Below are 17,576 nucleotides of genomic sequence, written 5' to 3' on the forward strand. Positions count from 1 at the left end.
CATGTTACCAGGTCTACAGGACACTCATCACTATCAGACATGTTACCAGGTCTACAGGACACTCATCACTATCAGACATGTTACCAGGTCTACAGGACACTCATCACTATCAGACATGTTACCACGTCTACAGGACAGACAGGACACTCAACACTATCAGACATGTTACCAGGTCTACAGGACACTCATCACTATCAGACATGTTACCAGGTCTACAGGACACCCATCACTATCAGACATGTTACCAGGTCTACAGGACACTCATCACTATCAGACATGTTACCAGGTCTACAGGACACCCATCACTATCAGACATGTTACCAGGTCTACAGGACACCCATCACTATCAGACATGTTACCAGGTCTACAGGACACCCATCACTATCAGACATGTTACCAGGTCTACAGGACAGACAGGACACCCATCACTATCAGACATGTTACCAGGTCTACAGGACACTCATCACTATCAGACATGTTACCAGGTCTACAGGACACCCATCACTATCAGACATGTTACCAGGTCTACAGGACACTCATCACTATCAGACATGTTACCAGGTCTACAGGACACTCATCACTATCAGACATGTTACCAGGTCTACAGGACAGACATCACTATCAGACATGTTACCAGGTCTACAGGACACTCATCACTATCAGACATGTTACCAGGTCTACAGGACACTCATCACTATCAGACATGTTACCAGGTCTACAGGACACTCATCACTATCAGACATGTTACCAGGTCTACAGGACAGACAGGACACTCATCACTATCAGACATGTTACCAGGTCTACAGGACACTCATCACTATCAGACATGTTACCAGGTCTACAGGACAGACAGGACACTCATCACTATCAGACATGTTACCAGGTCTACAGGACACCCATCACTATCAGACATGTTACCAGGTCTACAGGACAGACAGGACACTCATCACTATCAGACATGTTACCAGGTCTACAGGACACCCATCACTATCAGACATGTTACCAGGTCTACAGGACACTCATCACTATCAGACATGTTACCAGGTCTACAGGACACTCATCACTATCAGACATGTTACCAGGTCTACAGGACACCCATCACTATCAGACATGTTACCAGGTCTACAGGACACCCATCACTATCAGACATGTCACCACGTCTACAGGACAGACAGGACACTCATCACTATCAGACATGTTACCAGGTCTACAGGACACTCATCACTATCAGACATGTTACCAGGTCTACAGGACACTCATCACTATCAGACATGTTACCAGGTCTACAGGACACTCATCACTATCAGACATGTTACCAGGTCTACAGGACACCCATCACTATCAGACATGTTACCAGGTCTACAGGACACTCATCACTATCAGACATGTCACCACGTCTACAGGACAGACAGGACACTCATCACTATCAGACATGTTACCAGGTCTACAGGACACTCATCACTATCAGACATGTTACCAGGTCTACAGGACACCCATCACTATCAGACATGTTACCAGGTCTACAGGACACCCATCACTATCAGACATGTTACCAGGTCTACAGGACACCCATCACTATCAGACATGTTACCAGGTCTACAGGACACTCATCACTATCAGACATGTTACCAGGTCTACAGGACAGACAGGACACCCATCACTATCAGACATGTTACCAGGTCTACAGGACACCCATCACTATCAGACATGTTACCAGGTCTACAGGACACTCATCACTATCAGACATGTTACCAGGTCTACAGGACACTCATCACTATCAGACATGTTACCAGGTCTACAGGACACTCATCACTATCAGACATGTTACCAGGTCTACAGGACACTCATCACTATCAGACATGTTACCAGGTCTACAGGACACACATCACTATCAGACATGTCTCCTCTCCATCCGTCCTCCCTCCCCGTCCTCCCTCCCCGTCCTCCTTCCCTGTCCTCCCGTCCTCCTGTCCTCCCTCCCCGTCCTCCTGTCCTCCCTCTTTCCCTCCCTCCCCGTCCTCCTGTCCTCCCTCCTTCCCTCCCTCCCCGTCCTCCCGTCCTCCCTCCCTTCCCGTCCTCCCTCCCCTTCCACCCGTCCTCCATCCCTCCCCGTCCTCCCTCCCCGTCCTCCCATCATTATCTTGTAGCTCACCGATGTGTCGGCAGATCCTGCCCACCAGTTTGCCCTTTCCCAGCTGGGTGACTCGGAGGCTGCAGTCCCAGTGTCCTCCACTGAACAGCAGACGGCCATCGTTCGACACCACCAACACCTGGGTTCTGAGATCTACCCCTGGGGCGAAGAGACCGCTGAGGAACCGCTGGGTTCTACAGGAGGGAGGAGAGAGAGCCAAGAGCGGAGGTTGAGTAAACCTAGTAATGATTTACAATAATGGGCCTTTAACTGAAGGAAAAGAGAGGTTGTTGAAACCAAAATGTTTCTATAGTTGTGTCATGTTAATATAAACAAATGGTGATTTGTCCTTTAACATTTTCCAGCAGAAAGATGTTGTTTATTAATGAAAAGGAACTAAAGTGTTTCCCATTCAGACTAATCCCAATAAGACACATGTTTATCGGGTCAGTGCAGCTCTAACGCTCCAGCCTCATAAAACACAGACTTCTCCATCCATTTAAACTTGTGCTTTGAAGTCACATGAATAAAAGCAAGCAGCTGAGCTGGGGACCAGATGGGATGGCTACACACTACACAGTTTGAGTCCCAAATGGAACACTGTGCCCTATTTAGCCCACTCCTTTTGACCAGAGCCCATAGGGTCCTGTAGGGCACTATATAGGGAATAGGGTGCCATTTGGGATGCAGACACACAGTGTGTGGTGGGGTCCTCCTTATCCTTCTCTCTGTGTTTAGAGTGGGATTTACTTTTTGTTGTCATTTCTTGGCAGGCATTCTGTAGGGCCACTAACTTACTTGGGATTGGCCACAGTGGGGTCCTTGGTGAAGGTGAAGTAGTTGGCGATGTTCTTATCGTAAGGCAGCCAGCTGTGGGTCCCAATCAGACCGTTAGAACTCACTGTCACCTACAGGGAAGGAAGAGAGCAGAGGGAGGGAGACAGTCAAAAGAAGTCCCATACTGAACATGGCTTAAACAATTCTGGTAACTTTCCCCCAAATTCCTGGGTTTTCCAGAAGTCCTGGTCAGAGCATTCCCAGACTCCTCATCCTTCCAGGAGTCTACCAACTGGGATTTCTGGTTAACCTGAGAAAGTTACTTGTGCAACCCTGTGCTGCACCTCTGTATCTCTTCAACCAAGCAGAAAGGTCCAACATCTTTAGCACACCTTGAATGTGTTGTTTCATGTAGCTGTGCTGAGTGTGAGAGAGGCTGGTGTCAGTGAGGTATCAGTGTGTCCCTTCTCTAGTTTGTCTCTTTGTGTGTGTGTGTGTGTGTGTGTGTGTGTGTGTGTGTGTGTGTGTGTGTGTGTGTGTGTGTGTGTGTGTGTGTGTGTGTAATAATTTGGTGCTTATACAGTATTTGTCCTATTTCACACATTAACAAGTGTGTATTAATACCATGTGTGAATTGGAAAAGTGTTTTTTACAGATCCCCACTCCCCTGAAACACCCTGGGAGAGTGAGGTCACGGCCAGCATCAGCCATTATCAACAGAGACTGTCGTGGAAATTCAGTACTGAGAGAGATTTGGCCATTTCTTCAAACAATCATCTTGATTTAATATTGATTAATTACTGCAAATAATGAGGCTGGTCGACCCCTCCCCCCTAACCCCCACACTTGAGTGTTGGACCGAGTAACCTAACCTTTACACAAATGCAGAACACTATGTATAGCTGACAGTAACAATGCTCAGTCATGGTGGGTTCAACCCCCCTTATTCAGACCAAGGAGCATCATAAGCCACTCTGGGTTCATCCTGACGTTATCTGCACCTGGGTTGTTGTCTGAATCCCTTCCTGGCTTAGTTTCCCAGATGCACGGATGATTTAGAGACAAGGAGGGATTGTTCTACCTCTAAACTATCTCTAGTAAAACACTTTATTGTCTATGTAATGCAGTCTTTAACTCATTTGTCAACTCAAGCCATCTCCAGTGACCATACGCCCAGATTAGCTGCAGGGAACTAGAGTGGAGACCATAAAAACACAGACACTAACAGGACAGAAATATCCTCCTATTTGTTAAGTATTAATTGCTAACTATTAATATCAAACAAATCAGGTAAATGTGTAATTATTTTAATCACAAGGACCTGGAGCAATTAGGGTTAAGTACCTTACTCAACGGGACATCGACAGATTGACGGCTCGGGGATTCCAACTAGTGACCTTTCTGTTACTGGCCCAACACGCCAACCGCTAGGCTACCTGCTGCCTGCGTGTGAGTGAGTGAGATTGTGTTCTCACCAGTACGTCAGAGCCCTGGATGATAAAGGAGCGGGTCTGGTTCCTGGGAACCACCGCCTGGACCAGAGGTCGCCCATCACACACCACCTAGGAGCACACACACACGCACACGCACACACACACACACACACACACACACACACACACACACACACACACACACACACACACACACACACACACACACTCAACATTTGAATACTGAAGTGGTTATTGTAATTTTAAATGTAGGGGCTATGATATAGACTACTAGAGAAACTTTATGATTCTGATGAAATATAGGAGAATGATTCCTCTCTTTACCTCCTTAAAAGGGCGTAGTTTGTCGAGCTGTTCAAACAGGTTGGGGGGTAGAGTGTCCATGCGGGCCTGCCTCCTAGAGGCATTCTCTGATGACATACGAGGAGGGTGTGGCTCCTAACAAGAAAGGAAGAAAGAGCACACTGGGTCAGTCAATGTCCCACTGAGGTACTAGCTACAGACACCCAGACAGCTAGCTACAGACACCCAGACAGCTAGCTACAGACACCCAGACAGCTGGCTACAGACACCCAGACAGCTACCCAGACAGCTAGCTACAGACACCCAGACAGCTAGCTACAGACACCCAGACAGCTAGCTACAGACACCTAGCTCCAGACACCCAGACAGCTAGCTCCAGACACCCAGACAGCTAGCTACAGACACCCAGACAGCTGGCTACAGACACCCAGACAGCTACCCAGACAGCTAGCTACAGACACCCAGACAGCTAGCTCCAGACACCCAGACAGCTAGCTACAGACACCTAGCTCCAGACACCCAGACAGCTAGCTACAGACACCCAGACAGCTAGCTACACACACCCAGACAGCTAGCTACACACACCCAGACAGCTAGCTACACACACCCAGACAGCTAGCTACAGACACCCAGACAGCTAGCTACAGACAGACACCCAGACAGCTAGCTACAGACAGACACCCAGACAGCTAGCTACAGACAGACACCCAGACAGCTAGCTGCAGACACCCAGACAGCTAGCTGCAGACACCCAGACATCTAGCTACAGACAGACACCCAGACAGCTAGCTGCAGACACCCAGACAGCTAGCTACACACACCCAGACAGCTAGCTACAGACAGACACCCAGACAGCTAGCTGCAGACACCCAGACAGCTAGCTACAGACAGACACCCAGACAGCTAGCTACAGACACCCAGACAGCTAGCTACACACACCCAGACAGCGAGCTACAGACACCCAGACAGGAAGCTACAGACAGACACCCAGACAGGAAGCTACAGACAGACACCCAGACAGGAAGCTACAGACAGACACCCAGACAGGAAGCTACAGACAGACACCCAGACAGCTAGCTACAGACACCCAGACAGCTAGCTACACACACCCAGACAGCTAGCTACAGACACCCAGACAGGAAGCTACAGACAGACACACAGACAGGAAGCTACAGACAGACACCCAGACAGGAAGCTACAGACAGACACCCAGACAGCTAGCTACAGACACCCAGACAGCTAGCTACAGACACCCAGACAGCTAGCTACACACACCCAGACAGCTAGCTACAGACACCCAGACAGGAAGCTACAGACAGACACCCAGACAGCTATCTACAGACACCCAGACAGCTAGCTACAGACACCCAGACAGCTAGCTACAGACACCCAGACAGCTAGCTACAGACACCCAGACAGCTAGCTACACACACCCAGACAGCTAGCTACACACACCCAGACAGCTAGCTACAGACACCCAGACAGCTAGCTACAGACAGACACCCAGACAGCTAGCTACAGACAGACACCCAGACAGCTAGCTACAGACAGACACCCAGACAGCTAGCTGCAGACACCCAGACAGCTAGCTGCAGACACCCAGACAGCTAGCTACACACACCCAGATAGCTAGCTACAGACAGACACCCAGACAGCTAGCTGCAGACACCCAGACAGCTAGCTACACACACCCAGACAGCTAGCTACAGACAGACACCCAGACAGCTAGCTACAGACACCCAGACAGCTAGCTACAGACAGACACCCAGACAGCTAGCTGCAGACACCCAGACAGCTAGCTACAGACACCCAGACAGCTAGCTACAGACACCCAGACAGCTAGCTACAGACACCCAGACAGCTAGCTACACACACCCAGACAGCTAGCTACAGACACCCAGACAGGAAGCTACAGACAGACACCCAGACAGGAAGCTACAGACAGACACCCAGACAGGAAGCTACAGACAGACACCCAGACAGCTAGCTACAGACACCCAGACAGCTAGCTACAGACACCCAGACAGCTAGCTACACACACCCAGACAGCTAGCTACAGACACCCAGACAGGAAGCTACAGACAGACACCCAGACAGCTAGCTACAGACACCCAGACAGGAAGCTACAGACAGACACCCAGACAGCTAGCTACAGACACCCAGACAGCTAGCTACAGACACCCAGACAGCTAGCTACAGACACCCAGACAGCTAGCTACAGACACCCAGACAGCTAGCTACACACACCCAGACAGCTAGCTACACACACCCAGACAGCTAGCTACACACACCCTGACAGCTAGCTACAGACACCCAGACAGGAAGCTACAGACAGACACCCAGACAGCTAGCTACAGACACCCAGACAGCTAGCTACAGACACCCAGACAGCTAGCTACAGACACTCAGACAGCTAGCTATAGACACCCAGACAGCTAGCTACACACACCCAGACAGCTAGCTACAGACACCCAGACAGCTAGCTACAGACACCCAGACAGCTAGCTACAGACACTCAGACAGCTAGCTATAGACACCCAGACAGCTAGCTACACACACCCAGACAGCTAGCTACACACACCCAGACAGCTAGCTACACACACCCAGACAGAGAGCTACAGACACCCAGACAGAGAGCTACAGACGGACACCCAGACAGGGAGCTACAGACAGTCAGATTCACAGACTGATAAACAGTGTCATTCAGTCAAACACACACACACACACACACAGCAGGAGTCGTAAACACTCTACTCTCCAGACTCAATACAACCATTCCCTCTGGTTTATGGAGTGAGACTATAAATGAGTGTTTAACAAATCAAGCAGGACTATAAATGTAATGTGACAGGGGTCAGACCTCGAGAGACACACACACACACACACACACACACACACACACACACACACACACACACACCACACACACACCACACACACACACACACACACACACACACACACACACACACACACACACACACACACACACACACACACACACCACACACACACACCACACACACACCACACACACACACACACCTTGAGTAGTTGACAGGGCGTCTGTCCAAAGTTACTGATGATGCCCTCCAGGGCCTTGCGCTCCGTCTCATTGGCTATGGCATCCAGATCCACCGCACCTACACAAAATAACAGAATATAATAAATAGAACACAACAGAATAGAACAGACCAGAATAGAAGTCTATTACGCAACTCTGATATGGAAATGTACCTAGTATACATTGTGGTGTCTGAGTGAGGATGGAGGGAAGAGCTCTCTCACCCACTCCTATTCCTCATATCACATTGGGAGAAGTTGTGAGTCTCAAATTGTACCCGTTTCCCTATATAGTGCACTACTTTAGACTAGGAGCCATAGGGCTTTGGTCAAAAGTAGTGACCTATATAGAGAATAAGGTGTCATTTGGGACTCAGCCCTCCTCTCTCCTTACCTTCATAGGTGCAGTAGTAGAAGACATTGAGAGCCTCAACCGCCTCCTCCCCTCTCTGCTTGCAGCCAAAGATCAGATCAATCCACTCATGGAGGTGAGAGGAAACGTGTTCACACTCCTACACCATATTGAGGGAAAAATGCATTTGTAAAAGGAAATGTATTTGATTACTTGATTAAGATGTGTCCAATCAGAGAGTGTAGCATGGCTGTGGGGGTTGCACCAGCGTTTCCCATAGATTATTTTTCCAGGCGGAAGGCCTCACCAGAGCTTTCCTGTGTTTCCTGATGAAGTCTTCTCTAGACGAGGCCCATTGTGGCAACAGAACATCAGCCACATTGTTGTGGGTCATCTGCAGACTGCCCAGGTCAAACCCTGCAGTAAACACACACAGACACAGTCAATCCTTCCTCAGCTACGTAAACAGAGTATCCAACATTTGGTAGGTTATGAGGCTCTATGAAACACTATGATATATTTCTGTTGTGTTGATATACTGTGTAAGGAATGACTTGTGAATAGGGATGAACTTAACATCGTTGCATTCCACTTAGGATGCTTTCAGAAATACACTCTGGAAATCTACTCAGATTATAGAGCACTCTGGATTGACAGTTCCCAGAGTGCACTTTGACACTCCAGAGTGAGTTCGCTAACACAGCAGCCTTAGTCTTCCTCATGTGAAGAGAACACAGCCTTCGTCATCCTCATGTGAAGGGAACACAGCCCTAGTCTTCCTCATGTGAAGGGAACACAGCCTTAGTCTTCCTCATGTGAAGAGAACACAGCCTTTGTCATCCGCATGTGAAGGGAACACAGCCCTAGTCTTCCTCATGTGAAGGGAACACAGCCTTAGTCTTCCTCATGTGAAGGGAACACAGTCTTAGTCTTCCTCATGTGAAGTGAACACAGCCTTAGTCTTCCTCATGTGAAGTGAACACAGCCTTCGTCTTCCTCATGTTTATTTATTTATTTATTTCACCTTTATTTAGCCAGGTAGGCAAGTTGAGAAAAAGTTCTCATTTACAATTGCGACCTGGCCAAGATAAAGCAAAGCAGTTCGACACATACAACAACACAGAGTTACACATGGAGTAAAACAAACATACAGTCAATAATACAGTAGAAAAATAAGTCTATATACAATTTGAGCAAATGAGGTGAGATAAGGGAGGTAAAGGCAAAAAAAGGCCATGGTGGCGAAGTAAATACAATATAGCAAGTAAAAGTAAAACACTGGAATGGTAGATTTGCAGTGGAAGAATGTGCAAAGTAGAGATCGAAATAATGGGGTGCAAAGGAGCAAAATAAATAAATAAATACAGTAGGGGGAGAGGTAGTTGTTTGGGCTAAATTATAGATGGGCTATGTACAGGTGCAGTAATCTGTGAGCTGCTCTGACAGCTGGTGCTTAAAGCTAGTGAGGGAGATAAGTGTTTCCAGTTTCAGAGAGTTTGTTCCAGTCATTGGCAGCAGAGAACTGGAAGGAGAGGCGGCCAAAGGAGGAATTGGCTTTGGGGGTGACCAGAGAGATATACCTGCTGGAGCACGTGCTACAGGTGGGTGCTGCTATGGTGACCAGCGAGCTGAGATAAGGCGGGGCTTTACCTAGCAGGGTATTGTAGATGACCTGGAGCCAGTGGGTTTGGAGACGAGTATGAAGCGAGGGCCAGCCAACGAGAGCATACAGGTCGCAGTGGTGGGTAGTATATGGGGCTTTGGTGACAAAACGGATGACACTGTGATAGACTGCATCCAATTTATTGAGTAGGGTATTGGAGGCTATTTTGTAAATGACATCGCCGAAGTCGAGAATCGGTAGGATGGTCAGTTGTACGAGGGTATGTTTGGCAGCATTAGTGAAGGATGCTGTTAAAATTCATAAAAATCCCGTAACAGATGCTTTGTTGCGAAATAGGAAGCCAATTCTAGATTTAACTTTAGTCTTCCTCATGTGAAGTAAACACAGCCTTAGTCTTCCTCATGTGAAGTGAACACAGCCTTAGTCTTCCTCATGTGAAGTGAACACAGCCTTAGTCTTCCTCATGTGAAGTGAACACAGCCTTAGTCTTCCTCATGTGAAGTGAACACAGCCTTAGTCTTCCTCATGTGAAGTGAACACAGCCTTAGTCATCCTCATGTGAAGTGAACACAGCCTTAGTCATCCTCATGTGAAGTGAACACAGCCTTAGTCATCCTCATGTGAAGTGAACACAGCCTTAGTCTTCCTCATGTGAAGTGAACACAGCCTTAGTCTTCCTCATGTGAAGTGAACACAGCCTTAGTCTTCCTCATGTGAAGGGAACACAGCCTTAGTCATCCTCATGTGAAGTGAACACAGCCTTAGTCTTCCTCATGTGAAGTGAACACAGCCTTAGTCTTCCTCATGTGAATTGAACACAGCCTTAGTCATCCTCATGTGAAGTGAACACAGCCTTAGTCTTCCTCATGTGAAGTGAACACAGCCTTAGTCATCCTCATGTGAAGTGAACACAGCCTTAGTCTTCCTCATGTGAAGTGAACACAGCCTTAGTCATCCTCATGTGAAGTGAACACAGCCTTAGTCTTCCTCATGTGAAGTAAACACAGCCTTAGTCATCCTCATGTGAAGTGAACACAGCCTGAGTCATCCTCATGTGAAGTGAACACAGCCTTAGTCTTCCTCATGTGAAGTGAACACAGCCTTAGTCATCCTCATGTGAAGTGAACACAGCCTTAGTCATCCTCATGTGAAGTGAACACAGCCTTAGTCATCCTCATGTGAAGTGAACACAGCCTTAGTCTTCCTCATGTGAAGTGAACACAGCCTTAGTCTTCCTCATGTGAAGTGAACACAGCCTTAGTCTTCCTCATGTGAAGTGAACACAGCCTTAGTCTTCCTCATGTGAAGGGAACACAGCCTTAGTCTTCCTCATGTGAAGTGAACACAGCCTTAGTCTTCCTCATGTGAAGTGAACACAGCCCTAGTCTTCCTCATGTGAAGTGAACACAGCCTTAGTCTTCCTCATGTGAAGGGAACACAGCCTTAGTCATCCTCATGTGAAGTGAACACAGCCTTAGTCTTCCTCATGTGAAGTGAACACAGCCCTAGTCTTCCTCATGTGAAGTGAACACAGCCTTAGTCCTCCTCATGTGAAGTGAACACAGCCTTAGTCATCCTCATGTGAAGTGAACACAGCCTTAGTCTTCCTCATGTGAAGGGAACACAGCCGTAGTCTTCCTCATGTGAAGTGAACACAGCCCTAGTCATCCTCATGTGAAGTGAACACAGCCTTAGTCTTCCTCATGTGAAGGGAACACAGCCTTAGTCTTCCTCATGTGAAGTGAACACAGCCTTAGTCCTCCTCATGTGAAGGGAACACAGCCTTAGTCTTCCTCATGTGAAGGGAACACAGCCTTAGTCATCCTCATGTGAAGTGAACACAGCCTTAGTCTTCCTCATGTGAAGTGAACACAGCCTTAGTCTTCCTCATGTGAAGTGAACACAGCCTTAGTCCTCCTCATGTGAAGGGAACACAGCCTTAGTCTTCCTCATGTGAAGGGAACACAGCCTTAGTCATCCTCATGTGAAGTGAACACAGCCTTAGTCTTCCTCATGTGAAGTGAACACAGCCTTAGTCATCCTCATGTGAAGTGAACACAGCCTTAGTCATCCTCATGTGAAGTAAACACAGCCTTAGTCATCCTCATGTGAAGTGAACACAGCCTTAGTCTTCCTCATGTGAAGGGAACACAGCCTTAGTCTTCCTCATGTGAAGTAAACACAGCCTTAGTCTTCCTCATGTGAAGTGAACACAGCCTTAGTCTTCCTCATGTGAAGTAAACACAGCCTTAGTCTTCCTCATGTGAAGTGAACACAGCCTTAGTCTTCCTCATGTGAAGTGAACACAGCCTTAGTCTTCCTCATGTGAAGTGAACACAGCCTTAGTCTTCCTCATGTGAAGTGAACACAGCCTTAGTCTTCCTCATGTGAAGTGAACACAGCCTTAGTCATCCTCATGTGAAGTGAACACAGCCTTAGTCATCCTCATGTGAAGTGAACACAGCCTTAGTCATCCTCATGTGAAGTGAACACAGCCTTAGTCTTCCTCATGTGAAGTGAACACAGCCTTAGTCTTCCTCATGTGAAGTGAACACAGCCTTAGTCTTCCTCATGTGAAGTGAACACAGCCTTAGTCTTCCTCATGTGAAGTGAACACAGCCTTAGTCTTCCTCATGTGAAGTGAACACAGCCTTAGTCTTCCTCATGTGAAGTGAACACAGCCTTAGTCATCCTCATGTGAAGTGAACACAGCCTTAGTCTTCCTCATGTGAAGTGAACACAGCCTTAGTCTTCCTCATGTGAAGTGAACACAGCCTTAGTCTTCCTCATGTGAAGGGAACACAGCCTTAGTCTTCCTCATGTGAAGTGAACACAGCCTTAGTCTTCCTCATGTGAAGTGAACACAGCCCTAGTCTTCCTCATGTGAAGTGAACACAGCCTTAGTCATCCTCATGTGAAGTGAACACAGCCTTAGTCATCCTCATGTGAAGTGAACACAGCCTTAGTCTTCCTCATGTGAAGGGAACACAGCCTTAGTCTTCCTCATGTGAAGTGAACACAGCCTTAGTCATCCTCATGTGAAGTGAACACAGCCTTAGTCTTCCTCATGTGAAGTGAACACAGCCTTAGTCTTCCTCATGTGAAGTGAACACAGCCTTAGTCTTCCTCATGTGAAGGGAACACAGCCTTAGTCTTCCTCATGTGAAGTGAACACAGCCTTAGTCATCCTCATGTGAAGTGAACACAGCCTTAGTCTTCCTCATGTGAAGTGAACACAGCCTTAGTCTTCCTCATGTGAAGTGAACACAGCCTTAGTCCTCCTCATGTGAAGGGAACACAGCCTTAGTGCTACTCACCGTTGATGTTCTGCAGGAACTCTGGGAAGTAGAAGAACTCAGGGATGAGCTCTTTGACGTCAGCGGGGCTCTCCATGCGAGCCTGCCAGGCTGCTGCTACAGAGTGGAACTGACGGTCTGCACAGTCAAACCTGCAACACACACGGCCAGGAACCACACTGTTCAAATGTAACATTCACACACACACTTTGAAATGTTAGGTTAATACCTTACACCCTCATACAACTTCAAACACCACCACACTCCCTTCCACAGCTCCATACACCCTGATACACACTTGTGTCTTCAAACAACCCAATATACACCCACACACACACCCCTGCTGTACCTGCCGCTCTGCAGCTGGATGTGAAGGGTGGTGAAGGGTTATTGTACCTGCAGCTGGATGTGAAGGGTAGTGAAGGGTTACTGTACCTGCAGCTGGATGTGAAGGGTAGTGAAGGGTTACTGTACCTGCCGCTCTGCAGCTGGATGTGGAGGGTAGTGAAGGGTTACTGTACCTGCCGCTCTGCAGCTGGATGTGAAGGATAGTGAAGGGTTACTGTACCTGCCGCTCTGCAGCTGGATGTGAAGGATAGTGAAGGGTTACTGTACCTGCCGCTCTGCAGCTGGATGTGAAGGGTAGTGAAGGGTTACTGTACCTGCCGCTCTGCAGCTGGATGTGGAGGGTGGTGAAGGGTTACTGTACCTGCAGCTGGATGTGAAGGGTAGTGAAGGGTTACTGTACCTGCAGCTGGATGTGGAGGGTAGTGAAGGGTTACTGTACCTGCCGCTCTGCAGCTGGATGTGGAGGGTGGTGAAGGGTTACTGTACCTGCCGCTCTGCAGCTGGATGTGGAGGGTAGTGAAGGGTTACTGTACCTGCCGCTCTGCAGCTGGATGTGGAGGGTAGTGAAGGGTTACTGTACCTGCCGCTCTGCAGCTGGATGTGGAGGGTAGTGAAGGGTTACTGTACCTGCCGCTCTGCAGCTGGATGTGGAGGGTAGTGAAGGGTTACTGTACCTGCAGCTGGATGTGAAGGATAGTGAAGGGTTACTGTACCTGCCGCTCTGCAGCTGGATGTGGAGGGTAGTGAAGGGTTACTGTACCTGCAGCTGGATGTGAAGGATAGTGAAGGGTTACTGTACCTGCCGCTCTGCAGCTGGATGTGAAGGGTAGTGAAGGGTTACTGTACCTGCCGCTCTGCAGCTGGATGTGAAGGGTAGTGAAGGGTTACTGTACCTGCCGCTCTGCAGCTGGATGTGAAGGGTAGTGAAGGGTTACTGTACCTGCCGCTCTGCAGCTGGATGTGAAGGGTAGTGAAGGGTTACTGTACCTGCCGCTCTGCAGCTGGATGTGAAGGGTAGTGAAGGGTTACTGTACCTGCCGCTCTGCAGCTGGATGTGAAGGGTAGTGAAGGGTTACTGTACCTGCCGCTCTGCAGCTGGATGTGGAGGGTAGTGAAGGGTTACTGTACCTGCAGCTGGATGTGAAGGGTAGTGAAGGGTTACTGTACCTGCCGCTCTGCAGCTGGATGTGAAGGGTAGTGAAGGGTTACTGTACCTGCCGCTCTGCAGCTGGATGTGAAGGGTAGTGAAGGGTTACTGTACCTACCGCTCTGCAGCTGGATGTGGAGGGTGGTGAAGGGTTACTGTACCTGCAGCTGGATGTGAAGGGTAGTGAAGGGTTACTATACCTGCCACTCTGCAGCTGGATGTGGAGGGTAGTGAAGGGTTACTGTACCTGCCGCTCTGCAGCTGGATGTGAAGGGTAGTGAAGGGTTACTGTACCTGCCGCTCTGCAGCTGGATGTGGAGGGTAGTGAAGGGTTACTGTACCTGCAGCTGGATGTGAAGGGTAGTGAAGGGTTACTGTACCTGCAGCTGGATGTGAAGGGTAGTGAAGGGTTACTGTACCTGCCGCTCTGCAGCTGGATGTGAAGGGTAGTGAAGGGTTACTGTACCTGCCGCTCTGCAGCTGGATGTGAAGGGTAGTGAAGGGTTACTGTACCTGCAGCTGGATGTGGAGGGTAGTGAAGGGTTACTGTACCTGCAGCTGGATGTGAAGGATAGTGAAGGGTTACTGTACCTGCCGCTCTGCAGCTGGATGTGGAGGGTAGTGAAGGGTTACTGTACCTGCAGCTGGATGTGAAGGGTAGTGAAGGGTTACTGTACCTGCCGCTCTGCAGCTGGATGTGAAGGGTGGTGAAGGGTTACTGTACCTGCCGCTCTGCAGCTGGATGTGAAGGGTGGTGAAGGGTTACTGTACCTGCAGCTGGATGTGGAGGGTAGTGAAGGGTTACTGTACCTGCAGCTAGATGTGGAGGGTAGTGAAGGGTTACTGTACCTGCCGCTCTGCAGCTGGATGTGGAGGGTAGTGAAGGGTTACTGTACCTGCAGCTAGATGTGAAGGGTAGTGAAGGGTTACTGTACCTGCCGCTGGATGTGGAGGGTAGTGAAGGGTTACTGTACCTGCCGCTCTGCAGCTGGATGTGGAGGGTAGTGAAGGGTTACTATACCTGCCGCTCTGCAGCTGGATGTGGAGGGTAGTGAAGGGTTACTGTACCTGCCGCTGGATGTGGAGGGTAGTGAAGGGTTACTATACCTGCCGCTCTGCAGCTGGATGTGGAGGGTAGTGAAGGGTTACTGTACCTGCAGCTAGATGTGGAGGGTAGTGAAGGGTTACTGTACCTGCCGCTCTGCAGCTGGATGTGAAGGGTGGTGAAGGGTTACTGTACCTGCAGCTGGATGTGGAGGGTAGTGAAGGGTTACTGTACCTGCCGCTCTGCAGCTGGATGTGAAGGGTGGTGAAGGGTTACTGTACCTGCCGCTCTGCAGCTGGATGTGAAGGGTAGTGAAGGGTTACTGTACCTGCCGCTCTGCAGCTGGATGTGAAGGGTAGTGAAGGGTTACTGTACCTGCCGCTCTGCAGCTGGATGTGAAGGGTGGTGAAGGGTTACTGTACCTGCCGCTCTGCAGCTGGATGTGAAGGGTGGTGAAGGGTTACTGTACCTGCCGCTCTGCAGCTGGATGTGAAGGGTGGTGAAGGGTTACTGTACCTGCCGCTCTGCAGCTGGATGTGAAGGGTGGTGAAGGGTTACTGTACCTGCCGCTCTGCAGCTGGATGTGAAGGGTAGTGAAGGGCTACTGTACCTGCCGCTCTGCAGCTGGATGTGAAGGGTGGTGAAGGGTTACTGTACCTGCCGCTCTGCAGCTGGATGTGAAGGGTGGTGAAGGGTTACTGTACCTGCCGCTCTGCAGCTGGATGTGAAGGGTGGTGAAGGGTTACTGTACCTGCCGCTCTGCAGCTGGATGTGAAGGGTAGTGAAGGGTTACTGTACCTGCCGCTCTGCAGCTGGATGTGAAGGGTAGTGAAGGGTTACTGTACCTGCCGCTCTGCAGCTGGATGTGAAGGGTGGTGAAGGGTTACTGTACCTGCCGCTCTGCAGCTGGATGTGGAGGGTAGTGAAGGGCTCCATACGGATCATGTAGTGCATGACTCCTGCAGCGTTAGAGTAGTGTGTTCCATAGTGGAACTTATCTATCGTGCCCGTTGAGTCCTCAAAGCTCTCATACCTGATCAGACAAGACAAAATGATTCAAATGGTACCCTGCATTAACAGGAACAACAATGAATTCAACATGAAACACAGGCAGTAACACAGTGTATTTAGTGGAGCATGTAGGCTGTGTATAATACTGGTCATAATAAACAGACTCAATGCAGAGAACATAACACATATACTAGGATAAGCTTGGTGTTTTAACAGAACTGGAGATGATCGGGGGCTATGTCCCAAATGGCATCATCTTCCCTACATAGTGCACTACTTTTGACCAGAGCCACCTATTCCCTGGTTATTAATAGTGACATAGTGTACATAGGAGACAGGATGCCATTTGGGACACAGGCCTGGAGTTGTCTGTGCGAGGTTACTGCAGTACTCACTTCTCCCTGACGTTCTGTGCGTGACGGGGGTTGACTACTCCCATGGGTTTGGACAGGTCTCTGAACACGGCTGGGTTCTCCAGGTCCAGATCTGGAGAGGTGTAGTCACTCAGCACCCATGGGAACTGGACACAACCCAACCCAGGGACACCATTAGATTAGACTGGACTACAGCATGAATGCTGTTCGCTCATTTGTTCCTGCATTCATTCATAGAATCAATGATTCATTTGTTTGTTGATTCTTCTGTTCATTCATTCATTCATAGATTCAATGATTCATTCGTTTGTTGATTCTTCTGTTCATTCATTCATTCATTCATAGATTCAATGATTCATTTGTGTGTTGATTCTTCTGTTCATTCATTCATGAATAGATTCAATGATTCATTCGTTTGTTGATTCTTCTGTTCATTGATTCTTCTGTTCATTCATTTCCTTCCTCCCTCCCTGGTTTCCGGGACAGGGACTTACCACAGGGTACTGAGACAGGTCGTTGTAGGTACGTCCAGAGATGGTGTTCAGTTGCATCAGATATTCAAAGTTGGAAATCTCTCTGCATACCCATCTCTAATGACAAAACACAAACAGTTAGCTTCCTCTCTGCATACCCATCTCTAATGACAAAACA

At 48.8% G+C, this 17,576-nt stretch overlaps 1 protein-coding gene across 1 annotated transcript in view; it reads right to left on the reverse strand.

The window, feature by feature from the left end:
* Nucleotides 1-17,576, reverse strand: part of nbeal2 (neurobeachin-like 2) — a 72,289-nt gene that overhangs the window by 5,152 nt on the left and 49,561 nt on the right. The window contains exons 21-31 of the mRNA XM_038976480.1: nt 17,420-17,515; nt 16,947-17,071; nt 16,433-16,573; nt 13,022-13,152; nt 8,388-8,497; nt 8,123-8,240; nt 7,711-7,808; nt 4,687-4,800; nt 4,384-4,470; nt 2,930-3,039; nt 2,153-2,325 (exon numbers count right to left, since the gene is read on the reverse strand). Coding sequence (XP_038832408.1) covers nt 2,153-2,325; nt 2,930-3,039; nt 4,384-4,470; nt 4,687-4,800; nt 7,711-7,808; nt 8,123-8,240; nt 8,388-8,497; nt 13,022-13,152; nt 16,433-16,573; nt 16,947-17,071; nt 17,420-17,515 — 1,303 coding nt within the window. The remainder of the gene's footprint in view (nt 1-2,152; nt 2,326-2,929; nt 3,040-4,383; nt 4,471-4,686; nt 4,801-7,710; nt 7,809-8,122; nt 8,241-8,387; nt 8,498-13,021; nt 13,153-16,432; nt 16,574-16,946; nt 17,072-17,419; nt 17,516-17,576) is intronic.

Source organism: Salvelinus namaycush, chromosome 37 (genome assembly GCF_016432855.1).
Source record: "Salvelinus namaycush isolate Seneca chromosome 37, SaNama_1.0, whole genome shotgun sequence".
NCBI lineage: Eukaryota > Metazoa > Chordata > Actinopteri > Salmoniformes > Salmonidae > Salvelinus > Salvelinus namaycush.